Here is a 13,725-nt window from a genome sequence, read left to right as displayed (position 1 = left end):
CTTCAGCACCCTCAAAATGGGGTGAGACCATCAATTTATTTTCAAATTTTCACCATTTAGAAAAAAAGAATATTAACATTGGAATTTCAATTTCTGCCAATTATTTTGGCGGTCATCTTGGACATCTGAAAACCCTAAGGAATGCAAAAATGGCAACAACAAAATGTCGAGGGTGCTGAATAGGGTCTCAAAAATTTCAATATTGACAGTAATTTAGGCGGTCATCTTGGAATTCTCAAAACCCCCAAAACACAAGAGTTGCATCAACCAGGTTTGGATTCAGCCCCCTCTAAATAGGGTAAAACCATCACTTGTTGTCAATTTTACACCATTTAGAACGAATTAGGGGGGCTACATGGGAATTTCCGTTTTTGACGGCCATTTGGGGGCCATTTTGGCGGCCATCTTTATCATCTCAAAACAATAAAGGATGCAAGAGCTGTATCCTGCAGCTTCAAATTCAGCAAATTCAAAATAGGGTAAAACCATCAATTTGTTTTCAATTTTACACCATTTAGCAGGAAAAAGGGGGTCTACATGTGAGTTTCCATTTTTGGCGGTCATTTTGGTGGCCATCTTTATTATCTCAAAACCCTTAAGGATACAAGAGTTTTATGATCCAGCACTCTCGAACTAGGGTATAGCCATCAACAGTTTTTCAATTTCTCACCATTTCGAAGGAAATACAGGGGAATTTCCGGTTTTGGCGGCCATTTTGGCGGCCATCTTGAATATCTCAGAACCCTTAATGATGCAAGAGTTGCATCAACCTGATTCGGATTCACCACCGTCGAAATAGTTTCGAACTATCAATTGTTTTCAACTTCTCACCATTAAGAAGGAAATACATAGGAATTTCCGGTTTGGGTGGCCATTTTGGCTGCCATCTTGAATATCTCAAAATCCTCAAGGATGCAAGAGTCGCATCAACCTGATTCGGATTCACCACCGTCGAAATAGTTTCGAACTATCAATTGTTTTCAACTTCTCACCATTAAGAAGGAAATACATAGGAATTTCCGGTTTGGGTGGCCATTTTGGCTGCCATCTTGAATATCTCAAAATCCTCAAGGATGCAAGAGTCGCATCAGCCAGATTCGGGTTCAGCACCATCGAAAAAGCTTAGAACCATCAATTGTTTTGAACTTCTCATCAGTTAGAAGGAAATACATGAATTAGTGGGAATTTCCGGGTTTTGGCGGCCATTTTGGCGGCCATCTTGAATATCTCAATATCCTCAAGGATGCAAGAGTCGCATCAGCCAGATTCGGATTCACCACCCTCGAAATAGCTTAGAACCATCGATTGTTTTCAATTTCTTACCATTTAGAAGGAAATACATAGGAATTTCTGGTTTTGGCGGCCATTTTGGCGGTCATCTTGAATATCTCATAATCCTCAAGGATGCAAGAGTTGCATCATCCAGATTTGGATTCAGCACCATCGAAATAGGGTAAAACCATCAATTGTTTTCAATTTCTCACCATGTAGAAGGAAATACATGGGAATTTCCGGTTTGGGCCGCCATTTTGACGGCCATCTTGAATATCTCAAAACCCTCAAGGATGCAAGAGTTGCATCATGCAGATTCAGATTCGGCACCCCCGAAATAGGGTAAAACCATCAAAAAACATTGGGTGGACGGTAAAACAAGGTTCAGCCTTTGGCACCCAGACTAATATCAGTGAAGTATGAATTGGAAGAAAATCAGACAATCCATTCAAAAGTTTTGAATTTTTAAAGTTTTGGTGCTGTCTTTGCTGTACTGATGGGAAAGAGAATTCAACAATGTTTTCATTTTCCATTGTTGTTCTGTAGTGACTTTGTTTTCTCATCCAGCAGTGGTGGCAGCAAGACTTTAAAAATTCACAACTTTTGTACATATTTACCAATTTTCTCAAACTTCACTGATGTGTACTACTCAGGTATTTAACTACTGTTAGCAAAACTTGTAAGTGGAAAAATGAGCAAAGAAAATGGGATTCCATCAGGATTTTTCTGTGCTCATTTTTCCATGAATAAATTATATTCACTTCTGGTCAGTTTCCCTGTGTTTGGTGCTATCAAAAATTGTCTGTCAAAATTTTGAATGTTTTTTTTTTCTCTGTCATCTGTGTTGTATTTTCTTTGTCCAGCTATCCATATAAAAGTTTGTCATGATTTTGATCCCAAACATGCTGATGTAAAGAAGGCTAACTGTAAAACAAGGAATGTTTGCATGCAGTTTAATTTTGTGAATTTTAAAAGAGACAAGATTTGCAAAATTAAAATGCATGTGAAAGTTCTTGTCTACACTATATGCATTGAATGACAGTGACAATTTGTGCGAATTTCTTGCTGCGAAAAAGGCAGTTGGCTCCAATTTGCAAAAATTTCATGCTGTGAAAATATCTTGTGTTTATACCAGAAACAAAGCCAGGCTAGGAGAAATTAGTGGCTTCTACAAATCCTGGAGCAGTCTTGTGGTTGTAGCATGTGGTTAGACCGCTTGAGCCCAAGTTTTTAGGTTTGTGGGAGTGACTGTCTCTCATTAAGGCAATAAATGTCTTCTCTGATGAAAACTTTTAATCCTGATGACACTTTGTACATCCAAGAGTTTGACTCGAGGTAGGAAGTAGGTCTCCTATGCACCGTCTTCATGTTGGGAAGTAATTAACGGAAACCAAAACTGTTCTCATTTTGGATTGCAGCTGAACTGTCAGGGGAAAGATTTTAAAGGTTAGCATGAATTGATGAAAATCTGAACCAAGCCGGCAAAGAATGGGGAGGCTAAAGTTTCTCATTTGGTTTTATAGTTTTAAACGTTGAGATCTGTCTCTGGCAAGTGACAAAAAATTGGAAACTATGCATGGATTACTCTGAATACATTATGTGCACTCAATATATATATATATATATATATATTAGTTTTCTTCATATTGACTTTTCATGGACTAGAAGAATTAATTTCTGCATGTTAATTCCTGGGAGCCAGATTATCTCTTTCACAGGAACCCATAATAAATGCACAAAATGTGCAAAGAGTTGAACACAACTTTGTCACAAATTTGACTCCATTCTCTTGTGATCAGTGTTTGACAGGGCATTCAGATGCAAAAAATTTATACTAGAACGGTATAGCTATACCGAAACGGTATTGCTATACGATGAATTTATACATCTGAACGCTGACTAACGAAACGATGTATAACAAAACGACGTATAGCGAAACGATGGTCAGAGCATCGTTTCAAACTAGAACTCGATAACGAATCAGCATTCCCTGTGCGTCTGAACGTATGGTGACCATAGAACGGTATAACTGGGCAGGGCTTAATGGGACCCCGCACGAAAGATGACCCCACAGCTGTCACTCAGCATGCGCAGTGGGAAACTGCACATCTATACGACGTTTACCAGAACGGTCGAAATAAATGTCTGAACTGTCTGTCGGCTATACGATGATTCTTTCTACGTCATTTCGTTACCAAGTTTTGGTATAAAATGGCATGCGTCTGAAAAGGGGGTAAAATTTGCCAAAGCTGCAACTTCATGCCCAATTTTATTTAAATCTTGTGTGATATTCACAAACAATTTTTTTGTACTTAAAGGGAACCAAAACCCAAAGAGCAATGTGGATTGAGTGAAAGCAGCAACATTAGTAGAACATATCAGTGAAAGTTTGAGGAAAATCCGGACAATCGATGCCGAAATTATGAATTTTTAAAGTTTTGGTGTTGGAACCATTGGATGAGGAGACTTCTAGAGGTTATGACGTATGAGTGGACAATAATAAGAAGAAGTACAAAGAAATTTTAAAAAATCATTTTTCTAGCATAATGAAAGAGCACTTGACTAACCGCTTTCAGAAACCAGGGGGAGTAATTGCTTCCCTTAACATTTGTCAGTATCAAGTTGATGGAATGTGTTATTTTCATGAAAAATGAATTTTTGTGGAATTCTCTTTACATTTTCTTTATATTGTTGTCCACTCATACGTCAGTATAAGCTCTAGTAGTCTCCTCATGCAGCGGTTCCAACACCAAAACTTTAAAAATTCATAACTTTTGCATCCATTGTCCGATTTTCCTCAAACTTTTACTGATGTTCTACTAATGTTGCTGCTTTCACTCAATCGACATTGCTCTTTTGGTTTGGGTTCCCTTTAAAGGAATCATACAATTTTGGTTGAGACCTAATTTGAGGTTTCCAACATTTTTTGGTGAGATAATGAGAAACTTCTTATGAAATATGAAAGAGCATGTAATTCCATAAGGAATTCAACATTTATTTGATTAAAATTGGTTTCAGGGCAATTCTGATAAAGTGTGGGACCCACACTTTATTATGATTGCTTTGTTTTACTTTGTTTTTGGATGTTTCAGTCATTCCAAGCCCAATTTTCATCAAATAAACTTTGAATTCCTCTTAGAATGGTGTGCTCTGTACTATTTCATACGTGTTTTCTTGGTATCTCACAAAAAGTTAATAGCCCAATTCTCATCTCCACCAATACTGTACTATCCCTTTAACACTGAAACTCCTGTTGACACCAGGACAAGGTTTCATGTCAACAAACCAGTGTCCAGTACAAAATTGTACTTCACAATGTTTACATATCCATAATGCCTGTTTAGGCAAAATACAATTAAGCTGTATACAGTTGGGTTCACATCTAGATCTCTTTACCTTAAGGTTTTCAAAACTTGAAGTTTTGTAAACTACGATGGTCCCCTAGGGGACTAAACTTCAAGTTAGAGTAGATGTAGACGCACATAGTTTTGAAAACTACGACAAAACCTTAAGGCGAAGACACCACGAGAACACCATGAGAACACCATGAGATTTCTTAAGTAAGGTATTGTCGTAGTTTCGTTGTGGTTTTGGGAATGCCCCCCCACAGAGAGCTAAAACTATGACAAATGTGAATGGAGTTTTGTTAACCACAACGCTCTTGTAGTTTTGAGTGACCTTTATTTTCTATCGTAGTTAGCATTAACTTGAAGTTTTACTAATTGCATGTAGGTGTGAACGGCATCGGAGTTTTGTCGTGGTTAAGGGAAGGAATTTTTGTGATTGTAGTTAGTATACTAGTAACTTGAAGTTTTGGGATAGGTGTAGACATGGCTTATGATAGTCAAGGATATGGAAGCACAAGGTACATTGTATGGAGAATGGTATTTTCTGCCAGTGAACCCACTTCATGTCTATATTGGTCTGCTTCCTCAATAATCATCTCAATTTCTCGCAAGGTTTCACATAAACTCATCAGTCAAGAGGCAATAAATACATTAATGACACAATCATCTGTACACTTTATATTCCGAGATGTCTGCATAAAAGATGTTATGGTTGTGTGGCAAAGGTGATAATGCTTTGTCAGGTGGTACACAGTGTATAATGATGATGATCAGATTCTCTGTGGTTGAATTGTGCATTGTCATTTTTATAGGTTTTAACCACTTTGATGATGCTTTATGATTCTGTGCAGGTGATTTTGCTTTATTTTAAAAAGGATACAATGACTTTCCCCATTTCCCTCCTGTTGTCAGATCTTTTTTTAATCGCTGATGAATCACTGATATGTGAGGTTGAGTTCATCCTGGATTTGATATTTCACATTCTACTTCATATTCACTTCCATCATTGTGGCAAGTGACTTGGATAATCAATATGCATGTAATTGCCAATTCTTTAGTTCTCTTGCTTTCCTGTATGGTGCAGTTTGATGTTACAGATTCATTATTAGAAAAAAAATACAACACTTAGCTTTTTGTGTATTTTATGAAATTATGCAATGGTTTCCATTTGATACAAATTAAAAGTGTGAAATTTAAACATGTCCACATGTGAGAAAAATTATAGGTAAAACCAGTAAAGACTAGCAAATAAGGAAATCCTGATTTGTTTAAAAGTGTTGTAGCTCCATGGTTCAAGCAAAACTATTTTTTTTTTTCAGAGATGTATAGGCCTACATTTTTAGTGCATGTAAAAATAATTCAAAACGTAAGTTAGTCTGAGAAGGCAGAGCGAAATTTCACAAGCATCACAATGAAAATTGGATATAATTCAGACGAAAATCAAGGAAGATACAATGTATGAATTTGTAAAGAACTCTTTGCTAATTCCTACAAAATGGTTCTTGAACAGTCAGTATGCTGATGAGCTGTTAATTTGGTCATTGCTTCACAATTTGCAAATTTTATAGCTGGCACATAAAACCTTATGTATCGGACATATTCAGTATGACAAATAATCAAAATTTGTGTCAGTTTTTTGTACATGATCAATGAATATTGTGAGGTGATGACATCATCAGCTCACTCATTTGCACGTAATCAGCTGTTTGAAAACTTTTATTCCAAAAATGAGCGATTCTTTGAAATTGTTTAATAATGTTTTGAATACTTTAAATCCGAATTTGATAAAGTGTTCATTGTTGTTCCTGTAAATTGTGTCATTTTTTCTTTTTGTTTAATCAAGTTATTTCTGGTCCAGAATTGTCCCTTGAGGAGATCATCACTTAAAGGGACCCATCTCGCATTCCTTGTCATGAATGCTTTTATTTCCATGTTGTCCCCAGCAGGTTTTACAGGGAGCGTCCACAGCCTCCTTATCATGAATGCTTTTATTGCCAAGAAATCCCATGCCGGTTTTATGCGGAGCATCTACAGCCTCCTTATCCATAATGCTTTCATTCCCATGTCGTTCCCTGCAGGTTTCACGGGGAGCGTCCACAGCCGACAGGAGCATCTGAAACCCAACAAATTCCTCCCGGGCAGGACGGCCTTTGAGGTCGTCTCGGCCAAGACCATGAAAGATGGGTACAAGAAGTTTGTGGTAGGTTGCATGCATTTTTATTTTTAAAAAAAAGTCCCAAAGACCAGTTTTCATGCCTGGGTGGCCAAACTTGGGACTGATGTTAATATGTAGTATTTCTTTACTCTGCTGTTAATATTAGACATATATTTTCAGAAGATGAATTACAGACTGAAGGTAATAACCATGAAGAATGATGATGCAAACAGTCACATTGAGGAAAGTCATAAATTCAGTAATGGTAATGAGGACAATTTAGTAACAAATACCCCGTTTATACTAAGGAAAAAGCGGATTCTGAAACCCCCTGTAGCCGCTTCGAGCAGGCTTTCAGCTCAGTATAAACAGACAGAATTCAGAAAAGGCGATCCGGTCGGGTTGGGTCCGGTCGGGTTCTGAAACCTCCTACGGGGGGAGGTTTCAGAACCCGCTATAGCAGGCTCGAGGAGGCTCGACAGCAGTATAAACGCTAGGGGGTTCGAAAAGCCGCTTTTTTGCCGACCCGGAAGTTATCACTGGAGGTCATCGCGCGTTCATGATGTAAACAAGCAACTGCACCGGATCGAGAACCCACGTTGTTATAAATTCGCGCTCAGCAGTCACGTTTCCGCGCGAAAGTGATGCCACGAAAGCGCGCGCCAGTTTTCGGAGGGGAATTCGGTTACCATAGGAACGGAAGCCGTGACCCTGCTAAGACCCGCTCGGGCCTGCTTTCGCTCGCGCAGTATAAACAGACGAGAGCCCGCTTTTTCGTAGCGGGTTTTCGAACCTCCTCGAGGCGGCTCGAAAACCCGCTCGCAGTATAAACGGGGTAAAAGATAATGAAAATGATCACAGTAGTTTTATCAAAACACTTGTAGTAATAGTTGTTTTATTTTTTCCTACAACATGCTGAAAAGCGAAATAAGAAGACAGATATAGATGAAGTTTTGTTTTTATGCATGCCTTCTGTATGCCAGTCATAGAGAAGTGCAGTGCTCTTGCTTCTTATTTCTTATTATTCTGGCTTTGTGTTTGTGAAATGAATTGGTAGTGAAAGTGGTTTTTTGTAAAGAGACAAAACAAAACTGCAGTTGTTGACATTTACCTAATATGTACAGTTTGTATGTCAATATCATTCATAGAGTCATACTGCTTCATGTGGGAGAATTTGCATACATTCTTGTTGCATGTTGATTGAGAAGATACATCGTACATGTGACTAATGTTTACTTTTATTAGGAATCTGACGTAAGACCATACCAAGGTAAATCATTTTACTACCTGATCAAGCAGTTCACACTGACATGAAAATGCTGTATCCACTGGACAGTTACAAGTAAATACCAGTCAGCAAGTTGATTTAAAGGCATTGTATAGTTTTGGTTGAGACCTAATTTTAGGTTTCTAACACTTTTCGGTGAGATAATGAGAAACCTCTTATGAAATATGAAGGAGCATGTAATTCCATGAGGATTTCATTGTATTTGATGAAAATTGGTTTGGAAATGGCTGAGATATCCAAAACAGAGTGATTCTATGAAAGTGTGGGACCCACCTTTTATTACGATCGCTTTGTTTTACTTTGTTTTTGGATGTTTCAGCTATTCCAAACTTGATTTTCATCAAATAAACTTTGAATTCCTCTTAAAATGGTATGCTCTGTACCATCTCATAAGTGTTTTCTTGGTATCTTGCAAAAACTTAAAAACCCAATTCTCATCTCCACCAATACTGTACCATCCCTTTAAAGGACAAGTTTACCTTCATAGACATATGGGTTGAGTGAGTGCAGCAATATTGGTAGAACACATCAGTGAGAGTTTGAGGAAAGTCAGACAATCCGTACAAAAGTTATGAATTTTTGAAGTTTCTACTCAGTCACAGCTGGATGAGAAGACTACTATAGCTTGTGATGTCACATGTGTACAATGATATAAAGAAAAAATAAAGAAAATTCAACATACTTTCACTTTTCTGGCATAACCAAAGAACACTCGACTTCTCATTTTCAGAAGGCAGGGGGAATAATATAACCTTTAAGATACGTCAGTAACAAGTCGAAGAAATGTGCACTTTCTTCAAAATGTAAAGTTTTGTGAAATTCTCTTTTTATTTTCCTTATACGTTGTATGCATGTGACATCATACACTGAAGTAGTCTTCTCATCCAGCAGTGACTGCATAGTGCTCAGATACTTTAAAACTTCATAACTTTGGAACGGATTGTCGAATTTTCCCCAAACTTTCACTGATGTGTTCTACTAATATTGTTGCATTCTCTCAGTCCATATGTATATGAGGGTGAACTTGTCCTTTAAACATAACGATAGGAGACCATTTGTAATGTTCTTCTATGTGCAGAACACTCTTGGGAATGTTCCCCCAGTGGAGAACATTTTTAGTTGTGAAATGCAAATGTGGGGAGGAAGCGTATAATGAAATTAGGTCACGCAAGTTAGGTGTGCACTGCCTGCATGAGGTGCAATACTGGCTAACTCAGCATATGGTTCTGCAAAGATAGTTTCTAGCTGTGGGTGTGTTGATGATGCTGCAAAAATGGTTGCTATGGAAAATTCAAACTGAAAGTGTACTTTTGCAGTAATTTGACTATAAACAGGTGACTCCCGTTGTATGACAGTGTCCTGGGGATCAGCAGTTTTCTTTCATAAGAGTGGAATAGCTTAACAATAAAGTATGTAAAGATATAGACAATGATTTTCGAACCTGAATATTTCCTTCTTTGTGTAAAGAGTTTTGCTTTAGCTGTGTTTGTTTTACTGGCAGTGCAGAGTACAATGACCAGATATATAATGACTCGTATTTGTCCAGAACAACAAATAAACTGTTTGTTGTCAGGGTTTAAAATACTAGAATAATGAGACTATTAACTCCTCTGCTCTGTCCTAGGACCCATCCTCAATAGCATTTGAAACCCTAGTGAAGATCCTACTGCTGCTCCCTCTCAGGCCAGATCTTCCACATACTGTCACTATAGGGCTCACATGGGTAAATAATTCCCCATAGAGACGTGTGTTAAAATTCAAAATTGAAAAAAATCTGTAAAATAGCTGGGAGAAATGAGTTGTTTCATCTTCACTAACCTGGATAAGTGAGAAATACCCTTTCATACATAAAATTTCCAAGGCTGGTTCTTCAGCTCAAACTCTGTCCAAGGGTCCACAAAGCCAGACTACGAGTTTTTTTCACTCAAAAAATCACCTATTTTCTGTACATGCACGCATTGAAATATAGTCCTTTCAAATTCCATGAAAAAAAGCTTTCATCTTCCAACCGAAAATGCAGTTTGTAGAGGAATTCATACACCATATCTCCAGCTATTCAGTTTTTTGCCATACTGCATTTCTGACTTTTAATTAATTTTTTCTTCATTTGTTTTGGATTCTTTTGTACGATTTTGTGAAGGGGTCAGGGACGCTGCAGGGACATCCCATTTTATTTACAGGTGTGAGCCCTATAGAGTGCCTATGATGGCTGGCAATCGTGGAAGTTATTACACCATGACTTTTCACAGAAATGTTGATAATTCATATGCATGTAGAATACGTTGCCTGTACATCAAATGTACCTGACAGCATGCAAGTAATAATTCTAAATAACAGCCAGCATTATGAAATTGAGCTATCACTTGAAATCAACATTGAAGTGTTCCAAATTTTTCAGTGCTGTGCAGATGTGTTATCATTGAACGTGCACTGGTCTCGTTTTTTGAATGGGATATGATGCACGGACCTTTCTTTATGAAATCAAACTCATGTTTATGGCCATGATTCTTAGTTGTATCCTATCTCTGCCATTTCCAGAAAGTCAGATACAAGCGCCAAATAATTATAATGAATTTCGTGCTGTGGGCATATCCCTTATATGATAGCTTGCACATTATACTGTGAAAGCTTGTATTTTCGTGTACAGATACTTTTGCAAATGAGGAGGTCACAGACTTTTTTGTGAGATGTTTTTGTGTTTTGACGTCAGAGCTGTAATAAGCGAACTAATATATCTTAGCGTGTGATGATATTTTCGTGTGTTGTGAAAATCACGACCCCACAGTGATTCGCGAAATTCAAGAAACAGCTTTACAGTATGCACAGCATGTTTTAAAAAGCAAGAAATTGAATTGTATGCTATGTATGTATGCTTTTTGAAGTCTGACTTGATAATCATAGATAAATTGATTTGTTTCAGAGATTTTCCACCTTTCTGCATGCCCATAGAGGAAAGCATGCCTACCTGTTCTCAGTCATAGCGTGACATGGTAGTCTGATAATAAGTTGTGTTTTCCTTTTCCACTCAGCTGTACAGCATTGCTGTGCAGCGTACCATCGGGAGTGACACATCTCAGGCGATCATCGAGCGGCGCTACTCGGAGTTCCACGAGCTGAACAAGGACCTCCGTCGCCGCTTCCCCCACATCATGGACAGCGTCATCTTCCCCAAGAAGGCGGTGACGGGGAACTACAAGCACCAGTTCATCGCGGAGCGCAGTCGCGCCTTCGAGCACTTCCTGACGCAGATCTTCCAGCACGAGGACATCCGCACAAGCGCCGAGTTCCAAGAGTTCTTCTACAACCAGGACCTGCGGCGGGCCTACAACTACATGCTGAAGCGCAACTTTGAGGAGGCACTGCCCTTCCTGCAGAATGCCCTGCACCTCCAGGAGAAGATGATCGGTGAGCGGCACCAGGATACGATAAGGACGCTCTGTGCCATCATTGTGGTCTACCTCTCTAGGCTGGAGAGCCAGCCGCACGTGCTGGGCTACGCGGAGAAAGCCCTGTCGGACATTGGCGACGACCAGACAAACCCCTTCTTGATTCCGCTCCTCCAGACACTGATTGGCGTGAGGTGGCGTCTCCACAAGGATAAGCGAGACTTAGAGGCAAGACTAGCGCAGTACGTCAAACCTGGCCTGCCAACGTGCGACATGCCAACTCTAGAAGAACTCATCATGCAGAGCCTGTCCCACTTATAGGCAGGTTTTCCTGCCATCAAGTTCCTGTTTCAGTATATTTATGTGCTATTGCTGAGTTGGAAAGAAGAAGGAAGAGAATTCTCTTGCCAAATGTCACATGCTGTTGTAAATTTATCATATAGGTGTTAAAAAGATGCTTTATGTAACGCAACTTGTCTAAGTTTAGAATTTTATCACTCGCCAAACTAATGTGAAACCCCCAACTTTTCTTACAGTTTAGATTTACAGTATGAACACTGGGAGGACAATGTTCGTTGTATTCCTTGGGGTAACTATACCTCAAGTACTATTTTGATTTGTTCCTTTGATTTTGGGGGAGTTTCACTGTCTATGCATGTGCAATACCCACAATAATTCAACCAAACACTGCTTCAAAAAGAAGAGGCTTTTAGCCTAGTCTACACCGACTCAAAAGCAACCTTACTTTACATTTGCTGCATCTAACTAATGCTTACGTGTCAAGGGCATGTGTGTCACATTCATACTGTGAAATATCATACATGTTACACACTTGTATATATTATAAGGCACATTCCTAACATATGATATTTAGAGAAAAAAAAGCAACACCCAAGGAAACAAACAAGGCCCTATTTGCCAGCTGGAAAATGAAAGGTTAAAGATAAAGGTTGGCATTTACACTGTTTTTTAATATTTTTCCTCTCTCTCTCTCTCTCTCTCTCTCTCTCCATTCACCACCATCATTTGTAGAGCGTGGTATGATGGCCTTTGCAAAATATGTATTATAATCTATTTCCTTTTATTATTTTCACGCTAGAGCCAGAGGAGGATATGTTAGCAGCATCCTTAACTACCGTTGTCTGGCAGCTTGTATGTTCCACAAGTTCAGTCCCAAGATGTTTTTTTCCCCTGGAATGAAGTCAAAAGTTTGCTAATTCGTGTTTCACGGTGTCATTTTGTCAATGCCTAAATGTTATGGCAACTTAAAGTAGATCCTCAGATTTGTCACTCAGGCAAGGTAACCTAGTTCTGTGTTCATTTTATTTTCTGCATATATGTTGCCTTTCAACTGAATCTTTGTAGGCAACAGAAACTATCTATCAACAATCAATGGATGTAGATTATCAAATGAATAGGCCAGTTTGGAGTTTGCTCATGGGCAAATTGGTGTGAATGACCTTTACTTTTTCTCAGTCGGTTAGGGGCACTTCACTCGTGTTCAGAGTGACATGAATGCATTTAAGCTCTGTGTAACAATTTATGGGAATCTTCAATCCTGTTCAAACAAAGAATAAATTTGCATAGACCAGAATGATCCATTAATTAACACTTAGGGAAAAGCATCCATTTCATTATTTTGCATTGAATGTATAGACAATCTCTTTCTATTGATATTGCCAAATACCACATTTGTTGTCAGGTGGATGTGCTGGCAAGCAGCATTTATAATGATTACATCAATAATCATGACATCACAGATGCTTATCCCAGTGAATCTAAAAACAGTCATGCCTGTTGGTACGATCGACCATTTTTTCTGCTCATGAGCAAAGTGGAACCGTGAACTGGCATATTACACTTGTCTGTCTGTCAAGCAGGGAAAGCTCTCCCAGCGACTATCCATGGAAAATTTGCCTGATTGAGCACAGTCAACCAGGAAGGGTTTGGATGGCCTATGTGACTGCCTGCCACGACTCAGCCTCCACCCGTTCTGCAAAGATTTTCAAGCAGGAAGTTGCTGTTGTTGCTGCTGCTGCGGTGTCATGATACACAAAGCCTACTATAAACCATCATATCTATAACTTTTATGGATTACTGCCAAATATGTGATGACTGCTCAAGTAAAGGATCGGTCTAGCAGTGCGTCGAGCCAGCCTCATCATGCCTTCTGTGAAAATGCCTACTTTGATGTATGGGAGTCTCCCTCGTGCAGACGCAGGGATGTAGCACGATTTTTGCGGCCTAGCTGCATGGCTGACTACTCAGGGGCGATGG

At 39.0% G+C, this 13,725-nt stretch overlaps 1 protein-coding gene across 2 annotated transcripts in view; it reads left to right on the top strand.

Moving 5' to 3' along the window:
• LOC139720061 (sorting nexin-21-like) overlaps window positions 1-12,282 on the top strand; it is a 38,210-nt gene extending 25,928 nt beyond the window's left edge. For both annotated transcript variants that reach the window (XM_071631434.1, XM_071631435.1), the window contains exons 2-3: window positions 6,698-6,819; window positions 11,092-12,282. In XM_071631434.1, coding sequence (XP_071487535.1) covers window positions 6,698-6,819; window positions 11,092-11,769 — 800 coding nt within the window. In that variant the 3' untranslated portion in view covers window positions 11,770-12,282. The remainder of the gene's footprint in view (window positions 1-6,697; window positions 6,820-11,091) is intronic.
• Window positions 12,283-13,725: the final 1,443 nt, after the last annotated feature.

Source organism: Diadema antillarum, unplaced genomic scaffold (assembly GCF_040938485.1).
Source record: "Diadema antillarum isolate AM-2024a unplaced genomic scaffold, OU_Dant_1.0 scf00000120, whole genome shotgun sequence".
NCBI lineage: Eukaryota > Metazoa > Echinodermata > Echinoidea > Diadematoida > Diadematidae > Diadema > Diadema antillarum.
Note: the sequence above shows the minus strand (reverse complement) of the source record. Positions and strands in the feature narration are given on the sequence as shown.